Here is a 27,989-nt window from a genome sequence, read left to right as displayed (position 1 = left end):
CAATTGAGTAGTAACATACTCATGAAAAGGTATCAAAAAAGAATCAGTGGTGAGAGAGGAATATCTGTGTGTCTTGTGCCTTGGGGATAGTGATGACTGATAATACAGAAGAAACACACACAAAAAAATTTAAGATGCTTTTTTGCAGGAGATGACAAAGGATAAATTAAAATGTTGATAGATTGATGTAAATAAATATATAGCACTACTATAAGACATAGGTTTAGTCAGCCTCACCCCACTCAGCCAATCCAACTACCTAGCTTCCCCATTTTTTTTAAAAAACAATACAATAATTTTGGGACGTAGTCTTTTTATCTTTGTGAGTTAAGTGTAAGAGCTGCAAAAAAACTCTATTCTATCTGAATTTCACTTATAAAATTATATTGAATGTGTGGTTATTGTTTGATTAGCTTGTGTTTACTTCCACTGATTTCATGGATAACATACCATTTCTCGTTAATAAAAATACATATCAGGTAACTTTGTTCGACAAAATAAGTGAGAAAACCATTTTATTTTATTCATTTTTTTGAATCTATGGTTCTCTTTGTCCCTTTCTTTCCTTTTCCTTATCTTTACTTGTCTTTATATAATTAAAGGTCTTGGGTTTAAGGCATGTATACGAAGAATATTCTGTTGAGAGAGTCACTTTTGAATGAGTACTATACCGCATGATTCGAATTTAATTTAGACTTTGATGCAGATTTTAGACATTATGTGAGAAATCAAAAAAAAAAAAAAGAGAAAAAAGAAATTAATATACTACATACAATTCTAACTATAGAATTATTAAAAGGAAATTTAGAGAACATAGAATCAGTGAACATAAAATTGAAGGGGCATTGAGCATAAAGAACAAAAGAGTACAATGTTTTTTTTAGACATCGAAAGTCAAGCATTAGGACCACTTTTTCCTTCTTTAAAATATTCTAATAGACCAAAGTTTTCTTATTTAAGTGGGATCCCATTGTCCATAAATTTCCTTCGTTCCAATATAAAATAAAATCGACACTTTTTAATGATCCAAAATGAATAAATCAAGCCGAAATAATATAATAAAACGAAAATATCTACTTGAACGATATCATTTGATATATAGTTAAATTATTAGTACAAACATAGATACTGAAGCAAGCACACTTGATAAACTTTGTCTAATAATTAAACTAAACATACTTGACAGAAACACTTTAATTGTAGTAATTTACAGAGCCACATACTTTTCTAATTTGTCCAGTTTCTCCAGTAAGGACCCCAACATTTCCTAATTTCACCATTGATGCAGCAAAGTGTTGGTAGAAAAGGTAAGGGTACAAACTGTAGGATTTTACCATATCAGCTGTCTCAGAATTTGACATTAGAGCTTGATCAGATTCAAGAAGTCCAGTGTTGCTCATAAGGTTTCTGTAATATGCATTGTCAAATTGCGTAACGGATTGAATGTCTAGAGGAGTAATTTTGGTGTTGGATCCCTCTTCAGGACAAGTGCTTTGCAAATTTGACAACATTGAAGAATCAAGAATTGGATCTGGCTTTCCTGAGTCTTGATAGTTGAAAAGTCTCCTCTTGAATGCGAAACATTGAGCAAAACCAATTGTGTGTGCTCCTATATCACACGAGACAAGTCGTAGAGTCAGAAATTTCATTAAGGAGAATTTTAGACGGCCTAAACTAATATTTGAACCATACTTAATGTTGTTACACTAGAAACTTTCAAGGAGAGTCTATATATGCAAACAAAAATGATTGTTGTTATCCTATTTTGCATTATAATGTTCCTACGAAGGGGGATTAAATCGAACCATGTAGCTCTGCCACTAATAAGAGAATGGGCAAAACAAATTTAAATCATCAATACAAATGCAGATTTAACTTTATACTATATACTAATAAGATTAAATGTACCTGAAAGAACCACTACATCCCTTAGATTAAGGCCCTTATCAGTAAACTTCGCCGCGATTTTATCCAGGGGCTCAAAGGGTGAAGGTAATTGGTCATTTGCTGTCTTCTCACTTGCAGTTAGTCCATCTCGTCGACCAAGTAAAACTGGCCAAAATGGTCCTCCTGACTGTAAAGGAAGAAAGGAAAATATATTGTCGTTGGTTCATTTCCAGGCTTTACATTAATACTTAAGTACTCGTCTGCACGTCAAATATGTTGCTACTTACCATGACAACAACTTCTCTAGCTGCAAGAGTTAATATATCCACACAAGATACAGTTAATGGACAAGCTCTTTCAAGGTCAGCTTTTATGTTATCGATTGTCTCAAATCCTCGGACTGAATTGCGATTTGGTGCAGCATTCTTCTCACCCTTGAAATCATTTGTGTCATCAAGAAGCACGGATCCATCACAACCCTGTCAAACATAAGCATAAACTGATGACTCAATAAAGTATTACCCTAAGAGTATGCAATTGAGTACTCAATAAAATGATTATTAGAGAAATTACATTAACAAAACAGTCGTGGAAGTGCAAACGAAGGAGGGATGCAGCTATTCTGGAATCATTACGGAGAGCTGACCAAACATTCCAACGAATGATCCTAGGCAAGACGGGGCATGCTCTATCATAGTAACTGTAATCAAGCTGACCAGCAGTTAAGGGAGCCATAATACTGATCATACAGAAGAAAACAGAAAGGCAGGGGAACAAACTACTACTCGCCATAACTTTCAAGTACTAAAAGCTTTGAGCAATTCTGATTCTTGTGACTTGTGTTGAGCTACATAGAGCAATTTATATACGCGAAAAAAACTAAGTTACATTAGTGGACTTAAGAGTGGGAATGCCACTATGTACATGTGAGCTTAATGGACATGTAAGCATTGCAATTTTATACGACAACCAGTATATTTTACTACAGTTCAGTGCTGATGAAGTTATCCACTTTGACATTTATACATTGGTTAGACAAAATGCAGCAAAGATATTTAAAAGAGTTTCGACATTGCATCCAACCACTGAGAGATCAAAGCACCTATGACTTCAATGGAACAGTGTATATCCGCGGAATAACAAGACAAGTCTCGAAATAAAACAGTGAAACTTTTGAGTTACTGATGACAAAGTTGAATATTTCAAGATATTGTTTTTGAAGACGGATTAATTCAAGTTGGATCTTCTAAGACATTCAGAAACCAAATGACAGCGCTGCGAAAGCAAGCAATCACTTTGAATGAGGTCACAGGAGCTGTACCTGAAATCATGTTGGTGAATTCCTTGGATCAAATAGATGTTTTGGTAATTTTTGATTACCCTATCAAAACTGCATAGTTTTCTATCATTTTTGTACCTTCCGGGCTGATTTTCTCATATGGTCATTCAACAAACAATTGTTATCTTAGTTAGCTTTCTTCTACAAAGAAACAGACTTCAAATTATAACACAAAAGAACATGCTATGGACAGCAATCAAAATCAATGAACGCATATTTACATGTATTAAAAGGGACATTAATATTAGTTAGTATACTACCATATAGTCCTTACTTAATTCAGATTTATGTCACAGACGCGTCTTTTTTCTTCGCTACAAAAGCAAGTCCTAGCTCTAAATCAGATGGCTTCATTTTAACAAATTAAATTAGAGCAAGTAACAGAATGTCAAACTTGGATAGCTATGACCTAATCAGCCATTATTCGATGTACTTGAAGTGGTGATCACTACAAAAGTATTTTTTAAATAATAATACAGTTGAGAATAAGACAGAATTAACATGAATGTCCACTTTTCAAATGAGACAGAAACTAAAATAAGAGATTTGAGCATGTGCTGAAAATTCCATTCAGTAGAAATAGTTGCAAATAATGCAGGATACTGTCATTGCCACTGTATTCTATTATCTTTAATAAATAGTGGAGAAGACAAGATATACTAACAAGTATATATCTGTTGGTTTTATATATGCATAAACATATCATAGAAAAATGTATAGACAAAGCAGTGCGTGCGTGCACCACTTTTTATAGCTTAATTCTGAGTGCAATTCTTCATCCCACAAAAGGCCAAGATGTCATATTCTATTGGAGTGCCGGTTAAAGGGATTATTAGAACAATGAATCTCAGAAGAAACGTTGACAAATATATATAGTTGATTTCTCATATGCTCACTCAAATATTTTTTTTGTTGTTGTTGAAGAGAATTGGAATATAGAGGAAAGGTATTTTTTAAGATATAACTATTAGTTGAGTGACTACGAGAAATCCAACCCTAACACAATATAAAGTCTTTTTTTTTTTATTGAAGAAAATTGAAATCCAGAAGAAGGGTTTTGTGTAATCTGAGACATCAACCCTAACACAGTATAAAATCCCCAAAAACGAACAGACCAAAAGGGGAAGAGTTTCATAAAGATTGAATGAGCAAACAAAAAATAAAAATGGCCCATGCAGGTCTCGAACCTGCGACCTTCGCGTTATTAGCACGACGCTCTAACCAACTGAGCTAATGGGCCATCGTTGAACTATTAATTGCTAAAATTCAATATGTCCAATTTATTGGTTTTCGAAAGCTGCCGGAGTCTTTTCTTCTCCGGTGGTTATATGTCGCTCCTGTATTTACGTTTACTTTCACAAGGCCCCTAACCCGTTTGAAAATGATTTTTTATTAGTGATTTTAATCAGCTTAGTTTGGAGTTAAAAATTTTGTTTGGATATATTATCTAGATTTTTTAAGTTAAATAATGTTTCATAAACATAAAAATCTTTTAACTTGTAAAAACTATTAAAAATTTACTTACTTTTATACAAACTTACTAAATGAGCAAATTATAATTCATAAATTTTTTTATAAAATATCCTAAAACATCACATTAATAAACTACATATCTCCTCCATGTTTGTAATTTATATGGTCACTGTTACAGAGATATTTTTTTTATCGTATCCTTGACAGAGGCGTATCCAGGATTTCGACTAGATGGGTGCACGATTACAAAAAAATGTATCTCTAATATAAATTTGATCGATTTGACTTTTAGTTTGTAATATGAATCATTAAAGTTTAAAAATTATAGATCCAAAATATATAATACTACTAGTTTTAAATTTTAATATACACATTTGATTTAATTATATAAAAAATTTACAATGCTAATTTTTTTAGTAATTCTCAATGTAACACACTTGAAAATTTTGAAAGAATAAAGGAAAAAAACAAAAGAAAAATTAATTGAAACGATAAAAGTGTAACTGATAACCACTTGGAAAAGTGTTACTCAAAGAAACAAGATACATATAAGATTTAAATTTATATCTCTCACTTAGAGAAGTGCACCCAATCATCATCGCATTTTTATATGATACTTTGAACATGGGTTCACACATCTATATTTAAATATTTTTTTAAAAATATAACACTACTATATATGATCTAGAGAGGGGAGCATGGGTTCACGTGAACCCACGGCACCCCTCTAACGCCTCTGATCCTTGAAGGAAGGAAACAACTCAAATCCTTAGCAATAATGAACCGATAATAATTCTTTCAAGGACATATAAACAACTTATGGGCTTGGCATTTTTTTTTATAAATTATAGGAACCACATATTATAAGTACTAAATAACATCCTATCTCTTCCAGTTTTCTATTTACCAAAAATCCCTTAAAAATGATGTTTGCGGGATACATAGCGTTGTGCACGGGATACATTAGGTTTGATACATTCCACATAGCGGGATACAAAGCGTTGTGCACGGGATACATTAGGTTTGATACATTCCACATAGCGGGATACAAAGCGTTGTGCACGGGATACATTAGGTTTGATACATTCCACATAGCGGGATACATAGCATTGTGCACGGGATACATGGGGGATACATCGTGTTTGATACATTCCACATAGCGGGATACATAGCGTTGTGCACGGGATACATAGGTAAATAAGGGATTTTTGAAATTTTTGAAATAAGTAGGGATAAATGGATATTAAGGTAAGTAAATGAGTGTAGTTAAGTAATTTGTCCTTTTTTTTCTCTCTCTTCTACATTTTTTATTTACTACTTTGAATACAGGATACTGTCAAGTGACGATAGTAATTTTATATTCAATTCGTAGAGTTTAAGATAATACACAACCACACTTGTCTATATACAATAATTACTCACTATAATAATTATGTTTTCTTGTGAAGTCAATGTTTCATGTTTATTATATATCGACTAAAAAATATCGGGACAAACAACATTAATGTTATAGAAAAGTTCTAAATTAATGCACGTTGATAAAAGGCAAAATCAAAATGGTCTCATTTTGCTCGATCTCTTTCTAAGTTCCTTATTCCCTTAAACAGGCCGGGAACATGAATCAATAATCATAATTTATGCCAACAATTACATATTGAACTGAAGTGAATCAAAATGGTGGATAATCTGTCAATAATGCAAAAATAAGTAGAATCAAATCTCAGATTCCAGAACAAAAAACAAGTTATAAATAGTCTCAAAGCAAAGACTTATAAAACCTATATACTACTTACTATACACTTTTGTAAAATGAATGAATGCTCAAAAATCACTGCATAAAAGTGGAACATAACATTATTTCCTTGACTCTCAAAAACTCTGAAATCCAAAATCTTTCTTTTTTCTTTTGGTAACTAACCAAAGGGGAAATAAAATTGATCAAATTTCCAATCAATTAGGCAATTACATGTACTCCGGATATAAGAGTAGCTGTGAGAGGCTTCCCTCTTCCCATGGTGAAACCTCTCGTTCCATCGGGCATTCTTGGCCCTTTTGTAACTTGTCTCACTGGTCCTTCACCTAAACCTGAGCTGCTGCTGCTGCTTTGTGGAAGTGCAGCAAGTAGGCCTCGACCACCATGTATTTGAGGACGCATTCTTAATTTCCCACGTCCTTTGTTCCATGCTTTCTTGGCTGATCCTACACCGTCTTCAACCTAACATTTTTAATACCACGATTATTAATATACTGACACTCACTGTATATAAGTTAAATCCTAAATAATAAACAATGACATTACTTACATTATTGCTATCAGAGTCTTCAGAAGGCAGTCCATCTTCATCATCAAAACATCCTTCAAATTCACACTTTCTGATCTTTAGTATAGACTTTGGCTGCAATTTCAACGAAACAATTCATAACAACTATTCGAGAAAATTGGAGAACTGTGAAGCAAAACTGATAGGATGAGACAGTAAATAAGACTTACTGAACGTCTGAGGAGTAACCTCACTCTTAGGCCTTTTCTCCAATTCCTTTCATCATTTAACTTCTCAACCTGATCAAATTCAAAATGAAGTCGATTTAAAGCGACTAAACTCAAGAACTTAAATTAATCTTAAAAATGTATCCACATACTGCTCTCTCAGCTGCTTCAGGATTCTCAAACTCAATCAGTGCATGGAGCTTCAATATTAACAAGAACCAAAAAAGAATGAGAACTTCTTCTTAATGGATCAGAGTAATGACTGAAATTTAGTTTCGAGTTAGTCTTTTAATACCTTGTTGCTAATGCCAATGTCTCCTCTAGCACGCGACAAGTTTGGATCCTGGGGATGACATACACGGATGGTTTTGACACTTGAATTGGAAATATAACAAGTTAGTTCAATTTGCTATAGAATAAACATAGATGAAAAATATGGACAAAAGGGGCAAAAATATCACCTTCCAGCTACCTTGAATATTTTCTCAATGTTGTGATGGGAGTGATCATCTGGTAAATTCTCAGCAACAACTGTGCGTAACTAAAAGTAGGAAGCCCCAAAGCATAATATTAGCTAGCACCATAAAAATATATGAAACTAATCAAAATTACAGTGCAAAGATGTATACCTGCAAATCCTCTTTATCCTTATCAGTAAATGGAATTCTTCTTTTAACCTTCTTGCCATCATTGCTTACAATCTTAAGTACAGAAAAACTGAGTCGGTTTATCGATGTTCATAAATTCAAATTAAAAAAAGTTTATAAATGTACCAGTTTTGTAGAGGACAGGAGGGCATGAGCAAGTGTCTGCTGGTTAGTTATGAGGGACTTGATTTTCTTCGTAGCCGAAACAGAGGAAATTGGGACTGAAGTAGTACATACATACATACAAACAATCAAAAGACATTCAAATACAGAATTAAGAAATAACCTTTTTTTAATACTGACCAAAGCCTTCAAGGTCCTTATTCATCTGTCTCAATAAGTTCTCATTTGCCAGCAAGCTCATGTCACTAAGTTGATATTCAACCTATAAATATATCAACCTGATCAGATCATGAAACAGAGGTTTTAAGTTAAAAAGTCATGAGAGATGAAAAGAGACCTGTTTAATGATCTTGTTCTTGACATCTTCTGGAAGAACATCTTTTTGAAGCAACGCAGAGAAATTTTGATTAGGAACATAAGAAAGAGTGTCTTGATCAGCAACATATAACCAATCAGAAGTAGTATTACCCCCAGAAAGATACTGAAAATATGGGTAAAAATAACTTGAAATTGGAGTTGTTGTATTATGAGATCTTGGTACAAATTCAGGTGCCTGCACATTAAATTTGAAACATGCACTATCCTCCTTATTCTTAGCTTCAAAATGTGGTGTTGTGCTACTTTCTTGAATACATTCTTCAACAACTCTTTCAGGTTGCAATTGTGCCATATTCTTTTCTTAGTAACTTAGAATTAATTTTCTTGAAGATTTATGAACAAAGTATATTCAAGTGTTTGTTTTCTCTTTCCATTGATCTAGTTGAATGGTGGAGCGACAAAATTGGTACACTCTCTCCACAAGTTAACTAACATTTGACCAATTATTTATTCCGACCTTTCCTAACTGCATGCCTTTATTCTTGATCCTTGACCATCCTATAGCCACTCACTCAACTTATTCATAAAAACATCTCTTTTAGAAATAAAATTAAAATAAACTTTTGTCTAGTGATATGAATTTGTTAAATGATTTTTTTTTTTAATTAGAAGAAAGAATGTCCAAAGATTGAGTCAAATTTAGGCACGTTAAAACGTGTCAGATCAATAAACAGATTGTAACCTATAACCCATGCACAATTCGCTTTTTGACAAAAATGAGTCAAGATAACGGGTTATAACCCAATTCACATGACAAGATTCAAATTTGACGCCCTTTATATTTTTAATTTTAAAGAAAAAATGTGAATATTATTATATTTTCTTAAATTATATAGTGAATTGATTTAAAATTAACATAATTCTGAATGACTTGATTAATTTTTACATATGTAATGTCAACAATAATAATACGGTGTGATTTCATAAGAAAGGTCCGGAGAGGGTGAATTTATTAATGAACATTTTGCATTCAACCCATTTAAGCATGAGCAAGTTGAACTAATTATTTAAAATGAATTGATTTTGTCTACTCTAATTTTGGGAAGGAATAGTATAGGGGAAAATTTTTAAAACAAAATATTTTAGCTTTTAGTGAAACTCCTTAGCAACAGTTTCATTATTTACTTAAAATGTCATTATTTTAGTTAGTTAAGGAATTAGTTATGTATTTATTTTATTTTAATTTGAAAGAATACAAATAATTAATAACAGAATAGAGAAAATTATGGAACAAAAAAATTCAAAAAAGGTAAAAAGATTTTTAATACAAATCAATTACTTTTGAAAAGAGCATAAATAGCCATCTTTTCGTCGAGCGTTTTTTTGCTTTCTTCTTAAGAACATCAAAAAAAAATTAAAATAATTTAGTTCGTCTTCCGAATCATTCATCTGATAAGTTTCAAAGCTTCTTCAAGTTGAATACGACATATTTTTGAAATAGAATTTTTCAAAATTGACAACTATAAATTTATCGCATTCAGTGAATAATCGAAAAACAATCATGTATTTTTTTCAATTTTTTAATTTGTTTGGATGAGATATTCGTATATGTCGAGTACAAGAGTGTTTTTTTTTTCCTGATTGAATCAATGAAAACTTTGTATGCATTGGGATTTATAGCTTTTTTTGGATGTTTTGTATTCAAATTATGATGTATAACGAATGAAATTGTTTTTTTTTTTTAGTTTAGTAGTTGTTTTTTCTGTTTGAATGCATACAATCATTTGTATCCCATTAAGTTAATGTAACTAATCGATCATGTACTATATGTTGAATACAACAATATATGAATACAAAAGTGAGATGAAAATACAAAGTTATAAATATAAAGTTGTGAATACAAAAGAAATTAAATACTCTTTTCATTTGAAATACAAGGTGACTTTGAAACGTAAAGTAGGCACATAAAATACAAAACTTGTTGGTATACAATTAGGTTGAATACAAAACAAAAGAGAAATACAAACATGTTCATATATAAATTGAGATTGAAATACAGAATGAATACCCAATAAAATACAAAATTGCTAGCATACAATTAGGATGAATACAAATTAAGAAGAAAATACAAACATGTTGGTATACTAATTGAGATTGAAATACAATGTAAAAACAAAAAATGTAAAACTTGTTGATATATAGATAGAATGAATACACAAATAAATTGTTGATTCAGACATTGTAGACAGACAGATTCTTTCCCCAAATTTAAAACCCTAAAAGCAAATATAAATGTATTAAAAATCAAACAAAATAAACATATGAATGAATTTGTAGATTCTAATAAATCTAAAATATTAAAACGAAATCATAAAAAAATTAAAAAAAAATTGTTTAATCGACTAAAAAATCTAAAATACATAAATTTTACATGAATATGTAAACAAACTTGCATAAAAATCTACATTATCAAATATTAAAATGTATTAAATATCAAACAAAATAAACATATATATGAATTTCTAGATTCTACAAAATCTGAAAAATTAAAAGAAAATCGCAAAAAAATTGAAAATCATAAATATTTGATGAATATCTAAACAAAATCTCATAAAACTCGAAAAATTCTATTGGAAATCCGTAATATATAGAATTCGAAATATACACCATAATTGGTGATTTTAAACAACAAATCAAAATAAATAATGGAAATTACCTTGCCAATCGAGAAATCTGCTTGACTTAATAAAGAGATTACGTTTAACAATCGAGAAAATTTCTTGAATTAAAATATATATTTTGATAAACAATTTGTGAGCACCTTGAAGAAAGAGAAACTGGAAACGTGAAAAAAGAGGTAGAAACGTGAAAGGTGGGGGTAGAAACGTGAAAGGTGAAGAAGGAAGGATAATGGGTATTGGTTTAATTTTTTTTTCTTTGTAAACAGTTATTGGTTTAGAATTTGGTCCAATATAGGACTATTTTCATAAATAAAATTAATTTTAAATACTAAAATCTGAATACATATTATTTTCCAAAATATTGTCATTCTGACATTTTAAATAAATATTTTAAAGTGTTGTTATTTTAACTAATTATGTTAGATATTATGACTTAATTGCTAATTTTCCCATAGTAGTAGAATTACTCAACTTGATATTCTTATGGGCTCTTTTTTTTTCTTTTTCTTCTGAAAGCCCATATGCAAGTCCAAGATCATTCCCTTCCAAGTTCTCTTTACTATTCAAGGAAGTGCTATTTTCTAACTTTAGGACTATTATTGCGATCACTTAGGTTAATAACATTTCAAGCCCAGCCCATATGCAATTTGTTCTCCATTATTTTTCATATAACTTCTTCATGTATTTTTTTTAGGAAAAATTACAGAAATCCCACCTTTTAGTTTACTTATCACCATTATCCCCTATAAGTTTTACAGATCTCCAAAATCCCTCATTTTCGCGTATCAGATTAGTGTATCTCGCGCATCAGATTAATGTATCTCGCACATCAGATTAGTGTATCTTGCGCATCAGATTAGTGTATCTTGCGCATCAGATTAGTGTATCTTGTATAAAATGTAATGTATCTTACTTAACGATTAATGTATCTCGCGCATCAGATTAATGTATCTCGCGCATCAGATTAATGTATCAGTGCTTATATTATTGTATCCATTTGAGGGATTTCTGTAAATATAAACTTTTAAGGGATAAATTGTAATTTTGCCTTAAAAGTATGTGATTTATGTAATTTGCCCTTTTTTTAATATTGTTTTGTATATGCTAGGGGTGTTGAATATGCAGGCTGAATTAAAAATTGAAGATATTAAAATGGGTTGAAATTGAAATTGAGTTGGGTTCTAAACTGCCCAAGTTTGTTTGGGCTCAAATGGGCTTAAAAGTGGATTGGGTCTTGATCCGCACAATTTGACCCGTTTAATCTCGATAATTTTAATATATTGTTATTTAAATTTTATAACCACAATTTGAATTTCAATTCAAGATTATTTTAAAAAAAAGAAGAAGTTGCAAATGGATGGATAAAATCCTAAAAGATATAAAATAACATAGTAATTCATATATAGGAACATACATTAAATCAATGCAAATAAATAGTCATAAAAAGGTTGAAATTGGAGATTAAATTTGGCTCAATTGATAATTCTTTTGAAATGGGTTAAGACTTGTTGAAATTGAACCCAATCAAATTATCTTGAGTCAAACCCTTAAAATTTTGGGCGGGTTAGTTATAGTTGGGCTCATTTTTGACACCTCTAGTATATGCGGTACTTGAGCCAAGAGTCCATCAAAAATAACCTCTCTATCTTCACAACTCACAAGGTAGGGGCAAATCTGCGTAGGCATCACACCACTCTCCCCTCACACGAATTGGACATTGTAAAATTATGCTAAATATATTATTGTTATGGTTTGTTTCGATATAATTTTTCTCATGAAACTTATCTTCAAAAATGTTTTCAGAGATTGTCTAGATTTTAATTTACTATTATAAGTTTGTCAGAAAATATAATATCTATATGTTTTTACTCTTATATGTTTGTCAAATACCCTTCTCATTTTTTTCAAAAATGAAGATTGTCCATTAGAAAAAAGATTGGCTATTTTTACACCAACGACAATTATAAGTTGACAAAATAACATATCCTCTCAACTTTCATAAAGATGTTAAAATGTTTGAATATATTAATCATTTTTTATATATAATGATTAATCAATATCATAAAGTCACGTTGCCTAGCTAATGTTCTTTATTTATTGATTCTTTTTTTTTTTTTGTTAAATAAGCTATTTCACAATGAATAGATAGTGAAGTTGATGTAACATGCCAGTTTGTTTGCACCTAATTTCAAGCTAACATTTTATAATGTGAATTAAACAATAAAGTGATAAGGCTACATAAAAAAGATATTCTTAACAATTCTGAAAGTACGATAACGACTTGTTTGGTGGATAGAGGTCAAGAATGATGAAGAGGCACAAATAATAACAAAATCATTTTTTGCCCATTTCTTAATGGAAGAGTTGTTTATTCATTTATTTATTTTCTTGTCCCATATTTTTTATGGATTTGACCTCAACCTAGTTGAGTCACTCTTTTACGATTTGAAAATATGAGAGAACTCTTTTACGATTTTATAAAAAGTATTTTACTTTTAAAATATGAATTAATAGAGTCTAAAATAAATATCAGACACTAAGAAATCAGATGAAAGAAGCAGAATTATAAAATGTTAATATTTAAGCAAATTGACAAGTTGAAGAGCAATTTTGACATTAATTAATATCCAACAATGTTGTATAAGCAAGTTGAATTAAAATGATAGATTTTAAGTAAAGTGCCTATATAATTATTTAAAAGATTGTTTGGAATAATATGAGTTGAAATTAGATAGTTGAGTAAGAGATCATGAGATAACTTGTCCAACTTAAATTAATTTTACAAATATTTTTTGTTGGCAATTATATTAAAAGAGTATCTATTCTAGAGAGGTAAGGAACACCTCCCATCACTATACTGATAATTCACGGCATCATGTGTCTAAAAAAATAGAAGAACTAATGATCAAAAACAAATTTAAAATTAGATTTTTATACGAATTTCATATTGTAACTATCAATTATTCTCTTTACTTATCTAAACTATCACTTCATTTATATTTTAAAAAAACACTTCCATGTATGTTTTAATAATTTTTTAAAAAAAACTAGTTAAAATATTAGATCAACGAAAAGATAAATAATTTTCAAGTATATTTTTAACCATTGCATCATTACATGTTATCACAGGTCTATTTAAACTATTAAATACTCTATATTTAGTTATTTATTTTTGACTTGACACATCTATTAAGAAAAATAATAATTGACATAATAAATACTCCTATATCATTTTATCTCTATTAATTGATAGAATTTCAAAATCAATTTATTCATTAACGAGATTCTACTTGTTTCGAAAACATTAACTCTCTAAATAAATTAAGGATATAATAGGTAAAAAAAATATTAACATTTTTTGATTTATTAAAAATGACAAGTAAAAAGTCAAAATTGGACAAGTAAAAGAGTTCATAGGGAGTAATGATTACTCTCTCCATTTCAAAATAACTGATTGTTCAGACATTTTTTCATATTTCAAATTAATTCAATTGTTCAATCTTCGAAACCACTTTTAATATTCTATTTTTAACTTTTCATTTGGATTTTCTATGTAATTAATTTAAGAAACTTTAATCGTTTTGAATTATTCTAAAGATTACTTTGACAATAATCAATAAGGGCGAATGGAAAACAATATCTAATTTATGTCTTCATCTTCTTTTCTTAAATGGTGTGAAACTGAAACACCCTGACAATTCAATTATTTTCAAATTAATATTACTGTAAATATTAAATGAAATATTAAATGAAATGTATTCATTCTACGATCAACTTATAATCTTTGGAGAAATTAATGATCCAAAAATGTTCAGACACAATCACGTGTCGATAAAATTCATAAATGAGAATTTGTATTTTTCCTCCACTAAAAAAAATAGCTTACTTTAATGTACGAGGATTTATACATCTTCTTAATTGATTGTAAGAATTCATATAACGTTTTCTTGATATTTTTGAAGAAAAACAGTTACTATATATTCAAAACTACATAAAATATGATAGTAAATTACGCTTAAGTAAATCATAGTTACTAGAGTGTCGGTAATTTTATTAGAGGATTATATATTTTCACTCAGATCTTTTTCACCAAATAGTGGTAAATAATTAAGAAATCTATGTGGGCACACTAACCATATCTTGTACATAAAGATTCTTTCTGTATTATTTTGCTGCTGAAACTGACCTTTTTTGTCACACTCTTTGGATATATATATACACACACATCTTAGTTTTCGAATTCTTTTTATTTTTGAGAATTTTTTTATTTTTTATAATGCTGGCTTGAGATAAACTTTAATCAAAGAAACTTCATTGGAAAGTGACTGTTAGACCATCTCCAACCCACCTCTATTATATTTGAAGAGTAAAATAGAGAATGAACACTCCAACCCACCTCAGTCTCTATTCTCTTCATACTTAGAGAGGTGAATAGTAGTTCTCCAACTCTCTATTTCACTTTTTGATTGTTTTATTATTATTTCTATTACTTTCTAATTAACATATTATTTTACATATAATGTCATTAATTAAATATCTAATATTCACAATTCTTTTTAAATGTAATATAGTATTTTAAAAAATATATTATTTAATATATACTACTTCCATCCCGAATTAATAGTATTTTTTTTTCATTTTCGTCAATAATATAATTTGATTTTATTATTAATTTTCACATAAAGAATACACAAAATTAAAATGATAAGATGCAAATTTAATTTGAAAATACAATACATAATATAATAATTTAAATACAAGATAACAATACAATACATAACATAATAATTTAAATACAAGATAAAATTCAATATATAACATAATAATTAATTCGCGATGAAACAAGAATCAAGCCGAAAAGATTTGAACGTGCATTCGGAGTTTTGCAATCACGTTTTGCAATCTTGTAGGACCGTCACGTTTTTGAAGAAAGGAAGTTCTACATGATATAATGACTACATGTATATACTGCACAACATGATAATTGAGGATGAACATGATCTTAATGCACCAATTCAAGATGTCGTAGAGGCTCCAACTCCAACGACAGAAATGATGGTAGATGAAAATCTCCGATTTGAACAATTTTTATCTAGACATAAAAAAATTAAGGACAAAAATGCTCATTTTGAACTCCTCAATGCATTAATAGAGAATTTATGGGAGCAACATAATAATTTCGAAAATTGAGTGTTTATGTAATTGTATTTCACTTTTATTTAAATTTGTCCATTAATTTGTATATTATATAATATTTTCTTGCAATTTATGTTACTTAAAAAATTTGAATAAAATATAATTTTATATGAAATAAAAAATTTGAAAAAATAAATTTTTATATCACATGAAAATTATATAAAATAATTATTAAAAAAATAAATAAAAGGATTTATATTATGAAATAAGAAAATAAGAAAAAAATAGAAATAATAATATAATATTAAGGAGAGAGAAAAATATTTTTTTTAGAGAGTAAAATAGAGAATTGGGTTGGAGTTGTTTGTCTGAAAAAATAGAGAACTCTATATTTGAAGAGTAAAATAGAGTGTAGGATTGGAGATTCCCTTAATTCGAAACGAAAGGAGTAATAAACATCTAGGATAAAAAAAATATTTATGGTTTAGATTTATGTTTTCTCAAGTGAAATAAGTCAGAGAATTACTACCTCGGTTTAATAATAGTTGTTTACGATTAATTTGACACAGAGATTAAGAAGCAGTAAATGAGAATGATAATTTTACCTAATCACCCTTATAAATATAAGTCATGTAAATATTAAAAAATGAATAATATTTAATAACAAAGATAAAATAGACACAATATGGTAATTTATTCATTAATTTTATAAATTAAATAAGTATTGTTGGACATTCTAAAATAACATAGTGGACAAGTAAAGATATACGGAGGGAGTAATTCTCACCCTCCCCATTTTATTTTTTCATACAACACATTAATTTCATGTGATTGCTCTGACTCAGAGGAAGGAATATTTTTGAGCCAAGAAAAAATTGTTCTTTTTAGGACACCCCACAAGATTTTTTGTTGAACATTGAATAGAATCACAGATCCTTCAACTAAACTCCATCTATTAATTTGGACTATTCTTTCTTTGCCTTTATATGTATGTATATAGATTCTCCTCTTTTTTTTCTACACCAATTTGCTTCTTGTTTATCATCTTTCTCATTGTCCTTTTTCTCTTGATTCCTCTTTCTTTTTTAGTTGCATGATGAATTATTTTTTCAAAAAAAATGCTAGATTCCTTTCTTGATGTCTACTAGTGTTTGTTTTACACCTGTCATGGAGGACTAAAAGTGGTCCATATAATAATAATTATTTTTAAATAGAAAAGAATAGAAAATAAGGGAACTACCTAATGCTTGTAATAAATGAGAAAACAGACATAGGGAGTATCTTACAGAGGATAAGACCAAATCTTGCCTTGTCTATTTTACTTCACAAGATATCTGATGATTCTTCAAGAACATGAACCTAGATATTTATTTAATAATATAATTAGTTAGATATAATTGGAAATATCCCTAACAGGTCATACCTGCTACACAAATTAATTTTTGATCCACATAAAACAGGCCCCCTGAAATCATGATTGCCAAATGAATTTCAATATTTAAAATTAGACACTAAACTAATACAAGATGCTTCTGTTCTTTTTTTTATTCTTTTCTCAAGTCACACCACACATATCCAGTGAAATCCCACGAGCGAAGCGGGGTCTAGACACAGACTAAGCCATAATTTCAAGATTTTGAATATAGACCAAGACCTTGTCTTGTGGAAGACAAAAGCTATTGTTTGGTGATTTTCGTCTTGCCTAATCTTAGAAGACATCTATGTTCCACTTTCTTAAAGGAAAAAAATAAATTCCACATATTTCTTTAGATCAAAGAAATCTATTCACAAAGATAATATAGTATATGTTACAAGTCTTTGGAGAAGAATAAGTCAACTAAACCTGATATCATTAAAAGTTAAAACATCAAGAAATTGAAGTGCAATGATAAGAATTCTTAACAGAAGCTTAAAACAAGTAGTAATAGTAGTTGATACCAGAGAGGCACTGCTCTTTCATTTCTCAAGTGTTGGGACTTAAATTCAAGTTCTCCTTATACTGAAACAACAAATAACTAGAACACGGTTCGAAATGCACAGACAAAAAAAAGAAAAGGAGATCTAATCCTGCAAAATTTCACATCTCTCTCAAGATATTTATATATAAGTATAATATAGGGTATCGATTTATGGTAATTAATTTCTCCAATGTATCTTATCTGCAAAATTCATGGTGGAGATCTATACATCAATCTTTCCAGAGGTGAGAACATGGTTTTTCCAGCTGTGATTCTCGGATTTTACATCATCTTCTTCTTCCATGCTATCACCCACAGTCGTGGAAGTACCTCCGCAACTACCAGCCAAGTGTAGAGGACCCTGAGGGGAACCAGATTGTGAACTGCTCTGCTTTGAGGATTCCCCATATTGGCCTTGGGACATCCATAAATTTCCTAGAGCCACACCAGACTGATTTGCTGGTTGAGTCTGTGAATTTGGAACTCTTCGTGTATGAAGCCTGTATTTCTGAAATCATATAAGCGTATTTATTAATATGGTCAATTCATAAACAAACAAAGACATAATGGTACTTCACAAAATAGTATGAGTTCAAACTCACCTGCAAATGACTCTTTACTTCATCATTGGTTAGGCCATCCACTTGCATAAGGTCTCTAATCTGCTTAGGAGTTGCAACTGCAAACAAGTCGGAATGATTATGAGCAAGAGTTGAAAACTAACAGAACAACTAATCTGGAAATGTTTAATTCAATGCTGTTTCAAGATTCTGGCAGCTATTCACATATCATTTTATATATAGTTTCACTAGAGGACTATACTTTCAGTATAGAAAAGACGTCGATTTCCTAACTTCTGTAAATCATGCATTCATGAAAATGTACACAGGGCTCCAATAGTCCATACAATAATCAAGAGTTAAATTCTCCCAATTCAGATTCTTGCAAACAAAGTCACATCAATAGAATAAAGTTCAAACCTTGTGAACCCCCAAGTTGTTGTAGTGCATCAACAAATCGCCTATGCAATTCTGGTGACCAGCATCTTCTTTGCTTTCTAGAAGACTGCTGCTGAGCCAGTGATCCAGTCCTTATATTTGATTGGCAACCTGCTACACTAGATAATCCACCTCTGCTACCATTGTGTTTCGAATTCAAACCACTAGTCACAGTATCCTCCCTCAGCTTCGTAATTCCAGGAGTATGAAGTGATAATCCTGGTAGTTCATCTTTATTGTCCTTCCTAACCGCTGTCACTGAGAAACCAGAATACCCCTTGAAAGGTACTGAAAATGCCTTTCCCACATTCATGGTTTTACAAGATTGGAATGGATCTTCATTTACTGAACTATTTCCTTCTTCAGGAGATCGCTGAGTATCCTAACAAAGAGTTAAACGCACTGATCAGCAAATATGAACACGAAACAATCTGAGAAATTCAATGTCTATAATAAGAAAATCAAGTCAGTTAGGTTCTCACCACTTTCAATTCTGATTTAGATGGTTGTTTATTAATCACTTCATCAGTATTTTCGCTGTTCCAGAGCTGAACAGAGCTCATCCAGCTCATCTTTTCTCTACTATCCTTATCTTTAGTAATTTCAGCTTTAGTATCTTCATGGGAACTCTTCTTCAGTGGGATAAATTCTTCCAATACTGGTTCTGTTCTCGATTTTCTATATTGCATTGATTCTTCTCTTAGAGCTACAATCGCTGCAATAACAACCATCACCAAAGGGAAAATAATTAACACCCTCAATCCTTCCATTCACAATACTTCTCATAAACAAACAACAACATATACACAATTACAATCTTCAAACATCAACTTTCTTCCCCAAACTGCATGACAATTGACAAATGAAATAACAACATATCCAGCGTAATCTCACAAAGTGGGGTCTGAGAAGAGTAAAGTATACACACACCTCACCACTACCTAGACCCTCAGCTCAAAGAAAAAACAGTCGAACGCATCAATAACGGAAAACATGACAAATAAAACATTACCCACAAAAAATTACTCAAAATAATCAATACCCAAAAGCATCGGAAGTTGATTAACACAGTAAACATCGTACCCATCACTATAATTGATGAAAAAACTAAAGAAAAAAGAAATAGAAACTAACCATCTTTAACAAGAAGAACAGAAAGGGGAAGCTCGCGTTTGAATGCATCGATTTTCCTCATTTCATCTTCAAGTCTGGTGATATAATCATCAATCTGTGATAGTTTATCAGGAACATTACGGATCAAAGAAAGTTGTCGAAGAAAATCAGTAATAGATTTGGGAATAAAACTAGGTCTACAATCTAAGCTCAATTCTGCTGGGATCGAACCCATTTCTCCAGATCTTCCACTATCTCAGATTAGATCTTTACAACAAACAAAAAAATTGAATCTTATTGCTTCAGTTGCTCTCAGAATCGATAAAAATGGAACCCCAAGAAATTAAGGAGAGAAGATATTAATTCTATATATATATATATATATATATAAAGCGAGAAAAGAAGAGTGGAGAAAAGAAAAGAAGGGAAAATGGAGGGGTGAGGGGTATTACGGGGGTGGGGGGTAAGAAGGAGAAGATTCTGTTAAACAACGCCGGGTTTTGACAGAAAAGAAAGAAAGGCGTATAAAAATAACCTGAAAGGTATATTTCGTGTCGTCGCATATTTTATCTCTTTAGATTCCCCAATTTCAATGGTCTAAATTGTCCCTCCAAATTTATCTTAATTATATAATAATATGAGTTATAATTAAATATTTTATTTAATAAAAAATATTTACCATAAGCAAACTAAATCTTTATTCCAAAGAGTGAAAATTATTTTTTCAATAATAGATCTTTTTTAAAAAAAATTAGAATTTTGAATTAAATTATTTAAATTTTTATAATTGTTAATAAGATTTTTGATAATAAAAATCAAGATGATATATTAAAATGAATGGATGAGATCTTGTTAATTTGATTCTTGAAGTTAATTTTTTTTTCTCTTATAAAATATAGTATAGCCATAAAATATAACTACACATATAAGAAGTTACTAGGTAAATATATAATATATTTTGGAAACTTCGACTCTTAGGATCTCAAACAAAAGCCTTAGTAATCTTTAGCTTTCTCTCCAAAATTTATTGGAGTAATGACCGATTCTATTGTGATAAAAGAAAATTCGTAAATGTGTAAAGTATTTCATCAACAATTCTATAATGATCAATTTAAAAGGATTTCTAAGGGTCAATAAACACATGATGATTCAAGAATGTCGCACAACTTTAATGAGCAAAATAGATTTACTGACTTGAATTAAAATTGATGTAATAAGTAAGCAAACCAACTATTGAAAAAATATAATGGCTACATCATAATAGAAGAGACAAAGGAATTAATTGATATTGTAGTAAAGCCTCCTCACAACTTATTTTCCTTGCAAAAGTATTATCTATGTATGAAAAGAGAAGAAAAGAGAAATTTATATATGTGAATATATATGTGTAAAATATATATATTCATTTTAATAGTGGAAAGTTTAATAAAATTGAATGAGGCATGTACAAGATTGTTTTTTTAATTTTCAGTCATTCCAGAAAAACGTTACTGTGAGTCACGTTTTAGCTGTAAAACATGTCTCAGAGTAAGGAATTATAAAATCTTACTGACAATAACGTTTTATTTTTGTTTACTCTGTCAGATTTTTGTCTTTTTGTTATTCAATTTTTTTGAATAAAATATAACCTAAAACGTTACTGTGAACAACGTTTATACTAGTTTTGTAAATTTTTTAAAAAACGTCTTATTTTAGTAAATTGATTTTTATAATAGCTTACTTTGGTCAAAAATTCATTATTCGGTATATACCATACCATGTTCACACCTACTCCAACTAACAACCTTTTATTTTATCTCATATATATCATATTTACCAAAAAAACAATAAACAGTGCAATTTGTTAGATGTAATTCTTTAAAGTTGTTTTTTTCTTGGGTTATAAGTGATAATTTCATATCTGGCAAGTTTTGCATACTTTAAAGTAAATAATACTTATACAAGTATGTCTACTTAAAATTATCCACAAAATGATTAAACTTTTTTTTGTTTGTTTGTTTTGGGGTGGGAGGGTGACTGGTGAGGGATTAACAACTGCAACTAAAAGATGAAATTTTGGGGACTAAGGTGGTGTTCGGCATGGATGAATATCTTTTTCATTGATTTAAAATTTATATTTAGCGAAATGAAGTTTTTAAAAATAAGGAAAATAATTTTCTGATATGAGTAGAAAAAATAAATTTTACAAATAACATTTCATATTGATTGACAATACACCTTATCTTCAATCCATTTTCATAGTCTCTATCCTATCCACCCATAACTCTTCAATCACTTTTACCTTTCATAATATTTATTTAAATTATATATAAATATTTTTTAATTTTTTTTTTACTTACGAATCAAATATAAATAAATAAATTTTAAAAAAATATTTTTCTCCCTATCGAGATAAAAGAATTTTGTTTAAGGGGGTGACCCTCAAAAGGGAGAAAGTGGGGTTTAACGTTTAAGTGTAACGGCGTCTATTATGTGTTGACGTTTAGATCACTCCATGTTTTTATTCTTTATTTAATCATCCATTTTTCTTGGGAATAATAGTAGTACATATTTCTAGTTGGAGTACACATAAAGAATCTTATTCATATACCTATACTTTATAATATAATTACACTGACACTCCCATAAATAAATAACAAAACAAGTAACACTTAGATCATTTTAATTTTTTGAGGAGGATTAATATATTCTTATTTTGCTATAACTTTGGAGAAGTGATAACAGCATTTTGATTAGAAGAAATTGCATATATTTTTAAATTGAGTTACACAAGTTGCTTAGTTGATTATTTATACTAAATATAAAAATTAACGATAGATAAATTTTATTCATCAATTAGTTTATTTAATTAGGTGAGGATTATTTTGCGATAAAATTAACGATACAGTTCATTGTAATTGATTTTTTTATAAAAAAAAAAAGTGAGAGTAGAATAGTGTGCTGCCTGGGAATAAGGAATCTTAGATTAATAATTATGGGGTGGGACAGATAATGTCCATACATTTTTCATTTCCCTAACCCTAGCTCAAATTAATTTGCACGTCTCATATTGAGTGACATGTCCTTTTCTTTTTTGAAAAAAATTAAACTTTTAATGACAAGTCTTTACACCAATTAGATTCCCATCTTATGAGTTTTTATTAATACAAAACAAAGGAGAATCCCACACCACCTTCTTTCTTAAATTAATCTCATATTAGTCCTCAGAGGCGGAGCTAGGTGGGGTTTGTGGGTTCGAACGAACCAATAGCTTTTTCGTAGATTTTGTATTTGTACTAGAAAATTAATTTTATATATATATATATATATATATATATTAATCTGTGAACCCCTAACAAATTGATTGACTGTTGTAAAGGAAATTTAGAACCCCCAAAATCTTAATCATGGCTTCGCCTTTGTTAGTCCTCCCTGTTTTAGCGTATCCAGGATTTCAAGATGATGGGAGCATTATTACAAAAAGGTTGATCTAAGATATAAATTTGATTGGTTCAACATTTAGGTTCTTATTAGTGAAAATCGTAAAAAATTTAATATTACAGGTCCAAAATTAATTAAAATGTCAAAAATGTTACCAATAACCCTTTAGACGGGTGTTATCTAATTTTTGAAAGAAAAATAAAACAAGATAAATATAATATTCAAATTTCTAACCTCACGTAGAGAGGTGCACTCAGTCATCTTCACATTATATGATACACTGAGTGTGGATTCACACATCTATATTTCAATATTTTTAAAAAATATAACACTACTATATATGATCTCGGAAAGAGAGCATGGGTTCACGTGAACCCCGTGACCCCTCCTTGGATACGCCTTAGCCTGTTTACTTTTACTTATATATTACTACCTTCGTTTACTTTTATTTGTTACATTTTAACTTGACAGACCTATTAAGAAAATAATCATTGATATAGATATTTTACCAAACTATCTCCTATTAAATGAATTAACAAGGACAAAATAGGAAAAATACAGAAAATAATATAGTGCAAAATGAAAAATCATCACAAAATTCAAAAGTTTTCTCGTAGTTTAAATTGATGCATTTGAATTCTAAAAATCCACCTTTGTCGTCCTTAACCTTAATTTCACATGAATTTGCGTATTGCAGACTCATTTCACTTGATGAAGAAATATTTTTCTAAAAGGAAAAAATATATTTAATTTTGTGGATACTGAAATGAGGGGCAATAAAGTCATGAGATTAAATTAGTTGGTCAAGCAAATTAGGGAGCATTAGATTCCTTTGAAAGTTGCCACTATGCATTCCTACTATTTAATTATATTGTTTTTCCACACAAACAGCACAAGCCTAATGATGGAAAAAAACACACGTCAAAAGGTCACAACCTTCCCACCCACCAAACTTGTTAATTTTAGTCAATTCAAGATAAAAGAACTCAACAATTAAATAAAGACTTTATATTATACTTGTGATTCCACATTTTCTTTTCTATATTAAGTACTATATAATATAATATAATATAATTAATTAATATAAGTATCAAAATAGAGAAAAGGGGAACCTCAAAAGGGCAGATGCCAAGAAGAAAATGGCATCTGAATTCTACCTTTAGAATCCAAGAAATGGTATCTTATCTTAAGCGCCATTCATTCTTCACAATTTTTCTACTAAAACTACTATTCTGTTTCTACTTGGAATTTTTTTTAAAGGGTTTCGGTGTGCACGCATTTCGAGAGAGAATATTACTCCATCCGTCCTATATTGTCCACGTTATTAAAAATAGTTATCCTAAGTTACTTATCAATTTACAAAGATAGATCATTTTTCCTTTACAATTTTATCTTGACTTTTTTTTAAAATAAAATAATGGTTGAACTTTTAAAAAGAAAAAATTGTCTTTTTATTGTAAGGTGGAGCTAATTATCTAATCTATTCAATGACTCATTCTAAGAGGTCCTGTAGAAAGTAGGGGTTGTCTCTTAAAAATATCTCGACAATAAATTTGGAACAATTGATCAAAACCAATTCATTTTAGAGGTTAACCTTTTTTTCTTCTAAGGAAATTTTAAGTCTCAACTATCATCCAATTGTTCGATCAGTAAAAGACAAAAACTCATCATTATCCTATTAAATAAGGAGTAAACCTATCAAAGTTTTTGAGACGATTCAAATCGTAATCATGATCTATTATTTGATTGAGCACGACATGATCACCAAACTAATGTGTTGTACGGTATGATTTATAAGTTACAAATTTCGAATAATAAATAACTAGTGAAGGAAAATTATAGGAAGTGGGGAAAGAAGATTATTTTCTAGTGTCTTGTACTTATATTGAACTCGAATAAATACATATTCACATAAGGGAGATCAAACACTCCTTTATAAAGACGTGTGACTTCATAATAATGACTTGATGTAAAATTTCTAACTAAAGATGAAAAAAATATTTATGACTTTATTACAATCCTGATACGGAAAAGAGGATTCACTTTACTTTAAATTAAAGTGAAAAGAAGGAATGAAAAAAGTGGAAAAGGGTTGGTATATCTAGTGTGGATTAATTTGCTACACAAGATTCATCATGTAAAGGAAACGTCTTAATGTAACATTAATATTTTTGTAGAAAGAATAAGATGCCCTTATTCAATGGTGCAAACGAAGAGGACAACAACAACTAAGTCCTTATCATGTCAAAGCATCTTTCACGTGATGACAAGCTTATCATTCATTCCCATTTTTATCATTATCATCATCTATATATATATTTATTACTATTATTTATTCATTATATTCATTATATGTGTATGTGACTCATCTCTATCTCATCCTCATTGTCTACATTCCTTCCTTTTATTTTATTAGTATAATATAATATATAGTATTCTATTCTATATCCCTAGTATTTGTCTTCTCATGAGGGTCTTCTTGTCATTTGACATACTAACCAAGCCGCCGCCACCACCACGAGTGATTGGGTGGCAATTATGGATTGTTTGTTGGTGATATTTTCGAGTCCTTCCAAGAATTCTTATTTCTCGTCTTGAGTAATTTAAATTTATTAATTCAATTAATTTGAATTTATATAATAAAAGAGCTTTTATTTTCATGACTATCTCATCACGCTAGTAAATAAATGAATCTTGATAACTTAAGTCTACAAAGTATATAAGAATAATACTGAATATGATGTATTAGTAATGCATACATTAGTAATGCAAGTATTAGTAATACTTGCATTATTTCTTATACATTGTTTAGTTTGATGTATTGAAAATAGCAAGCCTTGTATAAAATTTATTAAAAAAATATTTGTTTACAAAAATACCCGACATTCTTTTATTCTGTGCACTTTCTTTTGCAACATGGTTCTTTTATAAAATTAACAATCACAATAAAATTCTTTGCTAAACGTCATTAACTCTTCTTTTCCCCCCAAAAATAAGATAAATAGTTTTTAGTACTACTTTAAAATGTTTTTGAGAAAAGTTGGCAAAGAGGTTTATTTAAAATTCAAACTTATATTGTTATTTTTGTGCATGCACCATGCACATATTGACATTGAAATGATCCAGAGAAGCACTTGAGTAATGATAAAGTTCTCTATGATATCTATAAATTACGAATTCGAGTCACAAAGCAATAACTTATTGTAATAATTTTACTCATCACACTCTAAGATTGGAAGTATGTCAAATGTGTAATAAAAATAAATTGAAACTCATAATTACACTCCAAAATAATTAATTAACGGTAATTCAAGTCATTTGAATACCTCATCGTTTAACCCTCACCTTGCCTCAAAGTCTATCACCAGCAATCTAGTTATTTCAAGTGCTCAATATTCATTTTTGATCAACTCGTTCCCTAGAAGCAATAATATTTATTATTATTATTATTATTATTATTATTATTTCTAGAAGCAGTTGCTCTATTGTATTGTGCCCCTTTATAACCCTTTTGTCAATTGTGTTTTGACTTTGAAATACACAGGGAGCAGCAACATTTTTTAATTTTTCAAAAATATTTTATTAAAAAAAAGAAGCTCTCTGCATCAAAAATCTTAACAAATGCAATAATCTATATCCTTTTTACTGCAATTTGCAAAGCTTACGTTTTGAGAATAGCATTAGTTTACCGTGGAAAAGTATTGAAAAACGTTTTAATAAAGGCATAGAGGGTAGTTTTGTCATTAGTTAATCTAATGCAAGTGTTAACATCCTTTGTATTATTAATACCTAGAGATTCATGGTATTAGTAATACACTCCATAATACACAATAGAGTGTATAACTAATGCTTGTACGTAGCATGAAAAAGTGTACCAAACAAGGTATAACTAATACACAAAATTAATGCATGCATTATTTTTGCTAATACACTCTACCAAAGGACCTCTAAATCTACAATAATTAGCTTATGAAGTAAAGATTACCCAAAAATCATATAAAGGGATCAAGAACTAATGTGGGTGACTGTACACCATTGCACATCCAAGACAAGACATTTCAAGAGCGTGGATAGTATAATGTAGTGTAGGGACGACCCAACATTCAATAAATTAATTAAGAATTAAGATGAGTTTTAACTCTAATAACCTAATAAGAAATCAATATTATAGTCTAACTCAACCTAAAAATTAGTTCATGGATGAGGATTACGAAAGTTTAATAGTTGGTTCAGAATTTAAAGTTTATAAGTTCCTACAACAATTTGAAATCAATATATATATTCACATTCAAATATTTATACATTATATTCGTCCAACTGAGACTATATAAAAGACCAAAAAGTCCATAAAAATCGATATAAGATTCTATAACACACGCCTCTTCGAAGTGTTGTTAAAAGAATTAAT

The 27,989-nt window shown here is 29.7% G+C and overlaps 3 protein-coding genes and 1 non-coding gene across 4 annotated transcripts; all 4 read right to left on the bottom strand.

The window, feature by feature from the left end:
* Window positions 1-1,074: 1,074 nt before the first annotated feature.
* On the bottom strand, window positions 1,075-2,828 carry LOC125815384 (peroxidase 10-like). Its single transcript, XM_049494845.1, has 4 exons — window positions 2,461-2,828; window positions 2,175-2,366; window positions 1,909-2,074; window positions 1,075-1,609 (listed from the first exon to the last, which is right to left on the bottom strand). The coding sequence occupies exons 1-4, from the start codon at window positions 2,677-2,679 to the stop codon at window positions 1,194-1,196; spliced, it is 993 nt and encodes a 330-aa protein (XP_049350802.1). The 5' UTR covers window positions 2,680-2,828; the 3' UTR covers window positions 1,075-1,193.
* Window positions 2,829-4,392: 1,564 nt separating this feature from the next.
* TRNAI-AAU (transfer RNA isoleucine (anticodon AAU)) lies at window positions 4,393-4,466 on the bottom strand. The gene has a single exon. It is a non-coding gene; the product is annotated as a tRNA-Ile (tRNA).
* A 2,187-nt stretch (window positions 4,467-6,653) lies between these two features.
* Window positions 6,654-9,639, bottom strand: LOC125815072 (la-related protein 6C-like). Its single transcript, XM_049494471.1, has 11 exons — window positions 9,615-9,639; window positions 8,295-8,635; window positions 8,138-8,219; window positions 7,961-8,055; window positions 7,817-7,888; window positions 7,649-7,728; window positions 7,483-7,561; window positions 7,340-7,387; window positions 7,191-7,259; window positions 7,003-7,095; window positions 6,654-6,914 (listed from the first exon to the last, which is right to left on the bottom strand). Exons 1-11 carry the CDS (start codon window positions 9,637-9,639, stop codon window positions 6,654-6,656), a joined length of 1,245 nt encoding a protein of 414 aa, XP_049350428.1.
* An 8,384-nt stretch (window positions 9,640-18,023) lies between these two features.
* Window positions 18,024-20,522, bottom strand: LOC125815378 (transcription factor HHO6-like). The gene is made up of 5 exons (XM_049494841.1): window positions 20,183-20,522; window positions 19,531-19,763; window positions 19,031-19,430; window positions 18,653-18,729; window positions 18,024-18,558 (listed from the first exon to the last, which is right to left on the bottom strand). Exons 1-5 carry the CDS (start codon window positions 20,394-20,396, stop codon window positions 18,274-18,276), a joined length of 1,209 nt encoding a protein of 402 aa, XP_049350798.1. The 5' UTR covers window positions 20,397-20,522; the 3' UTR covers window positions 18,024-18,273.
* Window positions 20,523-27,989: the final 7,467 nt, after the last annotated feature.

Source organism: Solanum verrucosum, unplaced genomic scaffold, assembly GCF_900185275.1.
Source record: "Solanum verrucosum unplaced genomic scaffold, falcon-dt-bn FXZP01000261.1, whole genome shotgun sequence".
NCBI lineage: Eukaryota > Viridiplantae > Streptophyta > Magnoliopsida > Solanales > Solanaceae > Solanum > Solanum verrucosum.
Note: the sequence above shows the minus strand (reverse complement) of the source record. Positions and strands in the feature narration are given on the sequence as shown.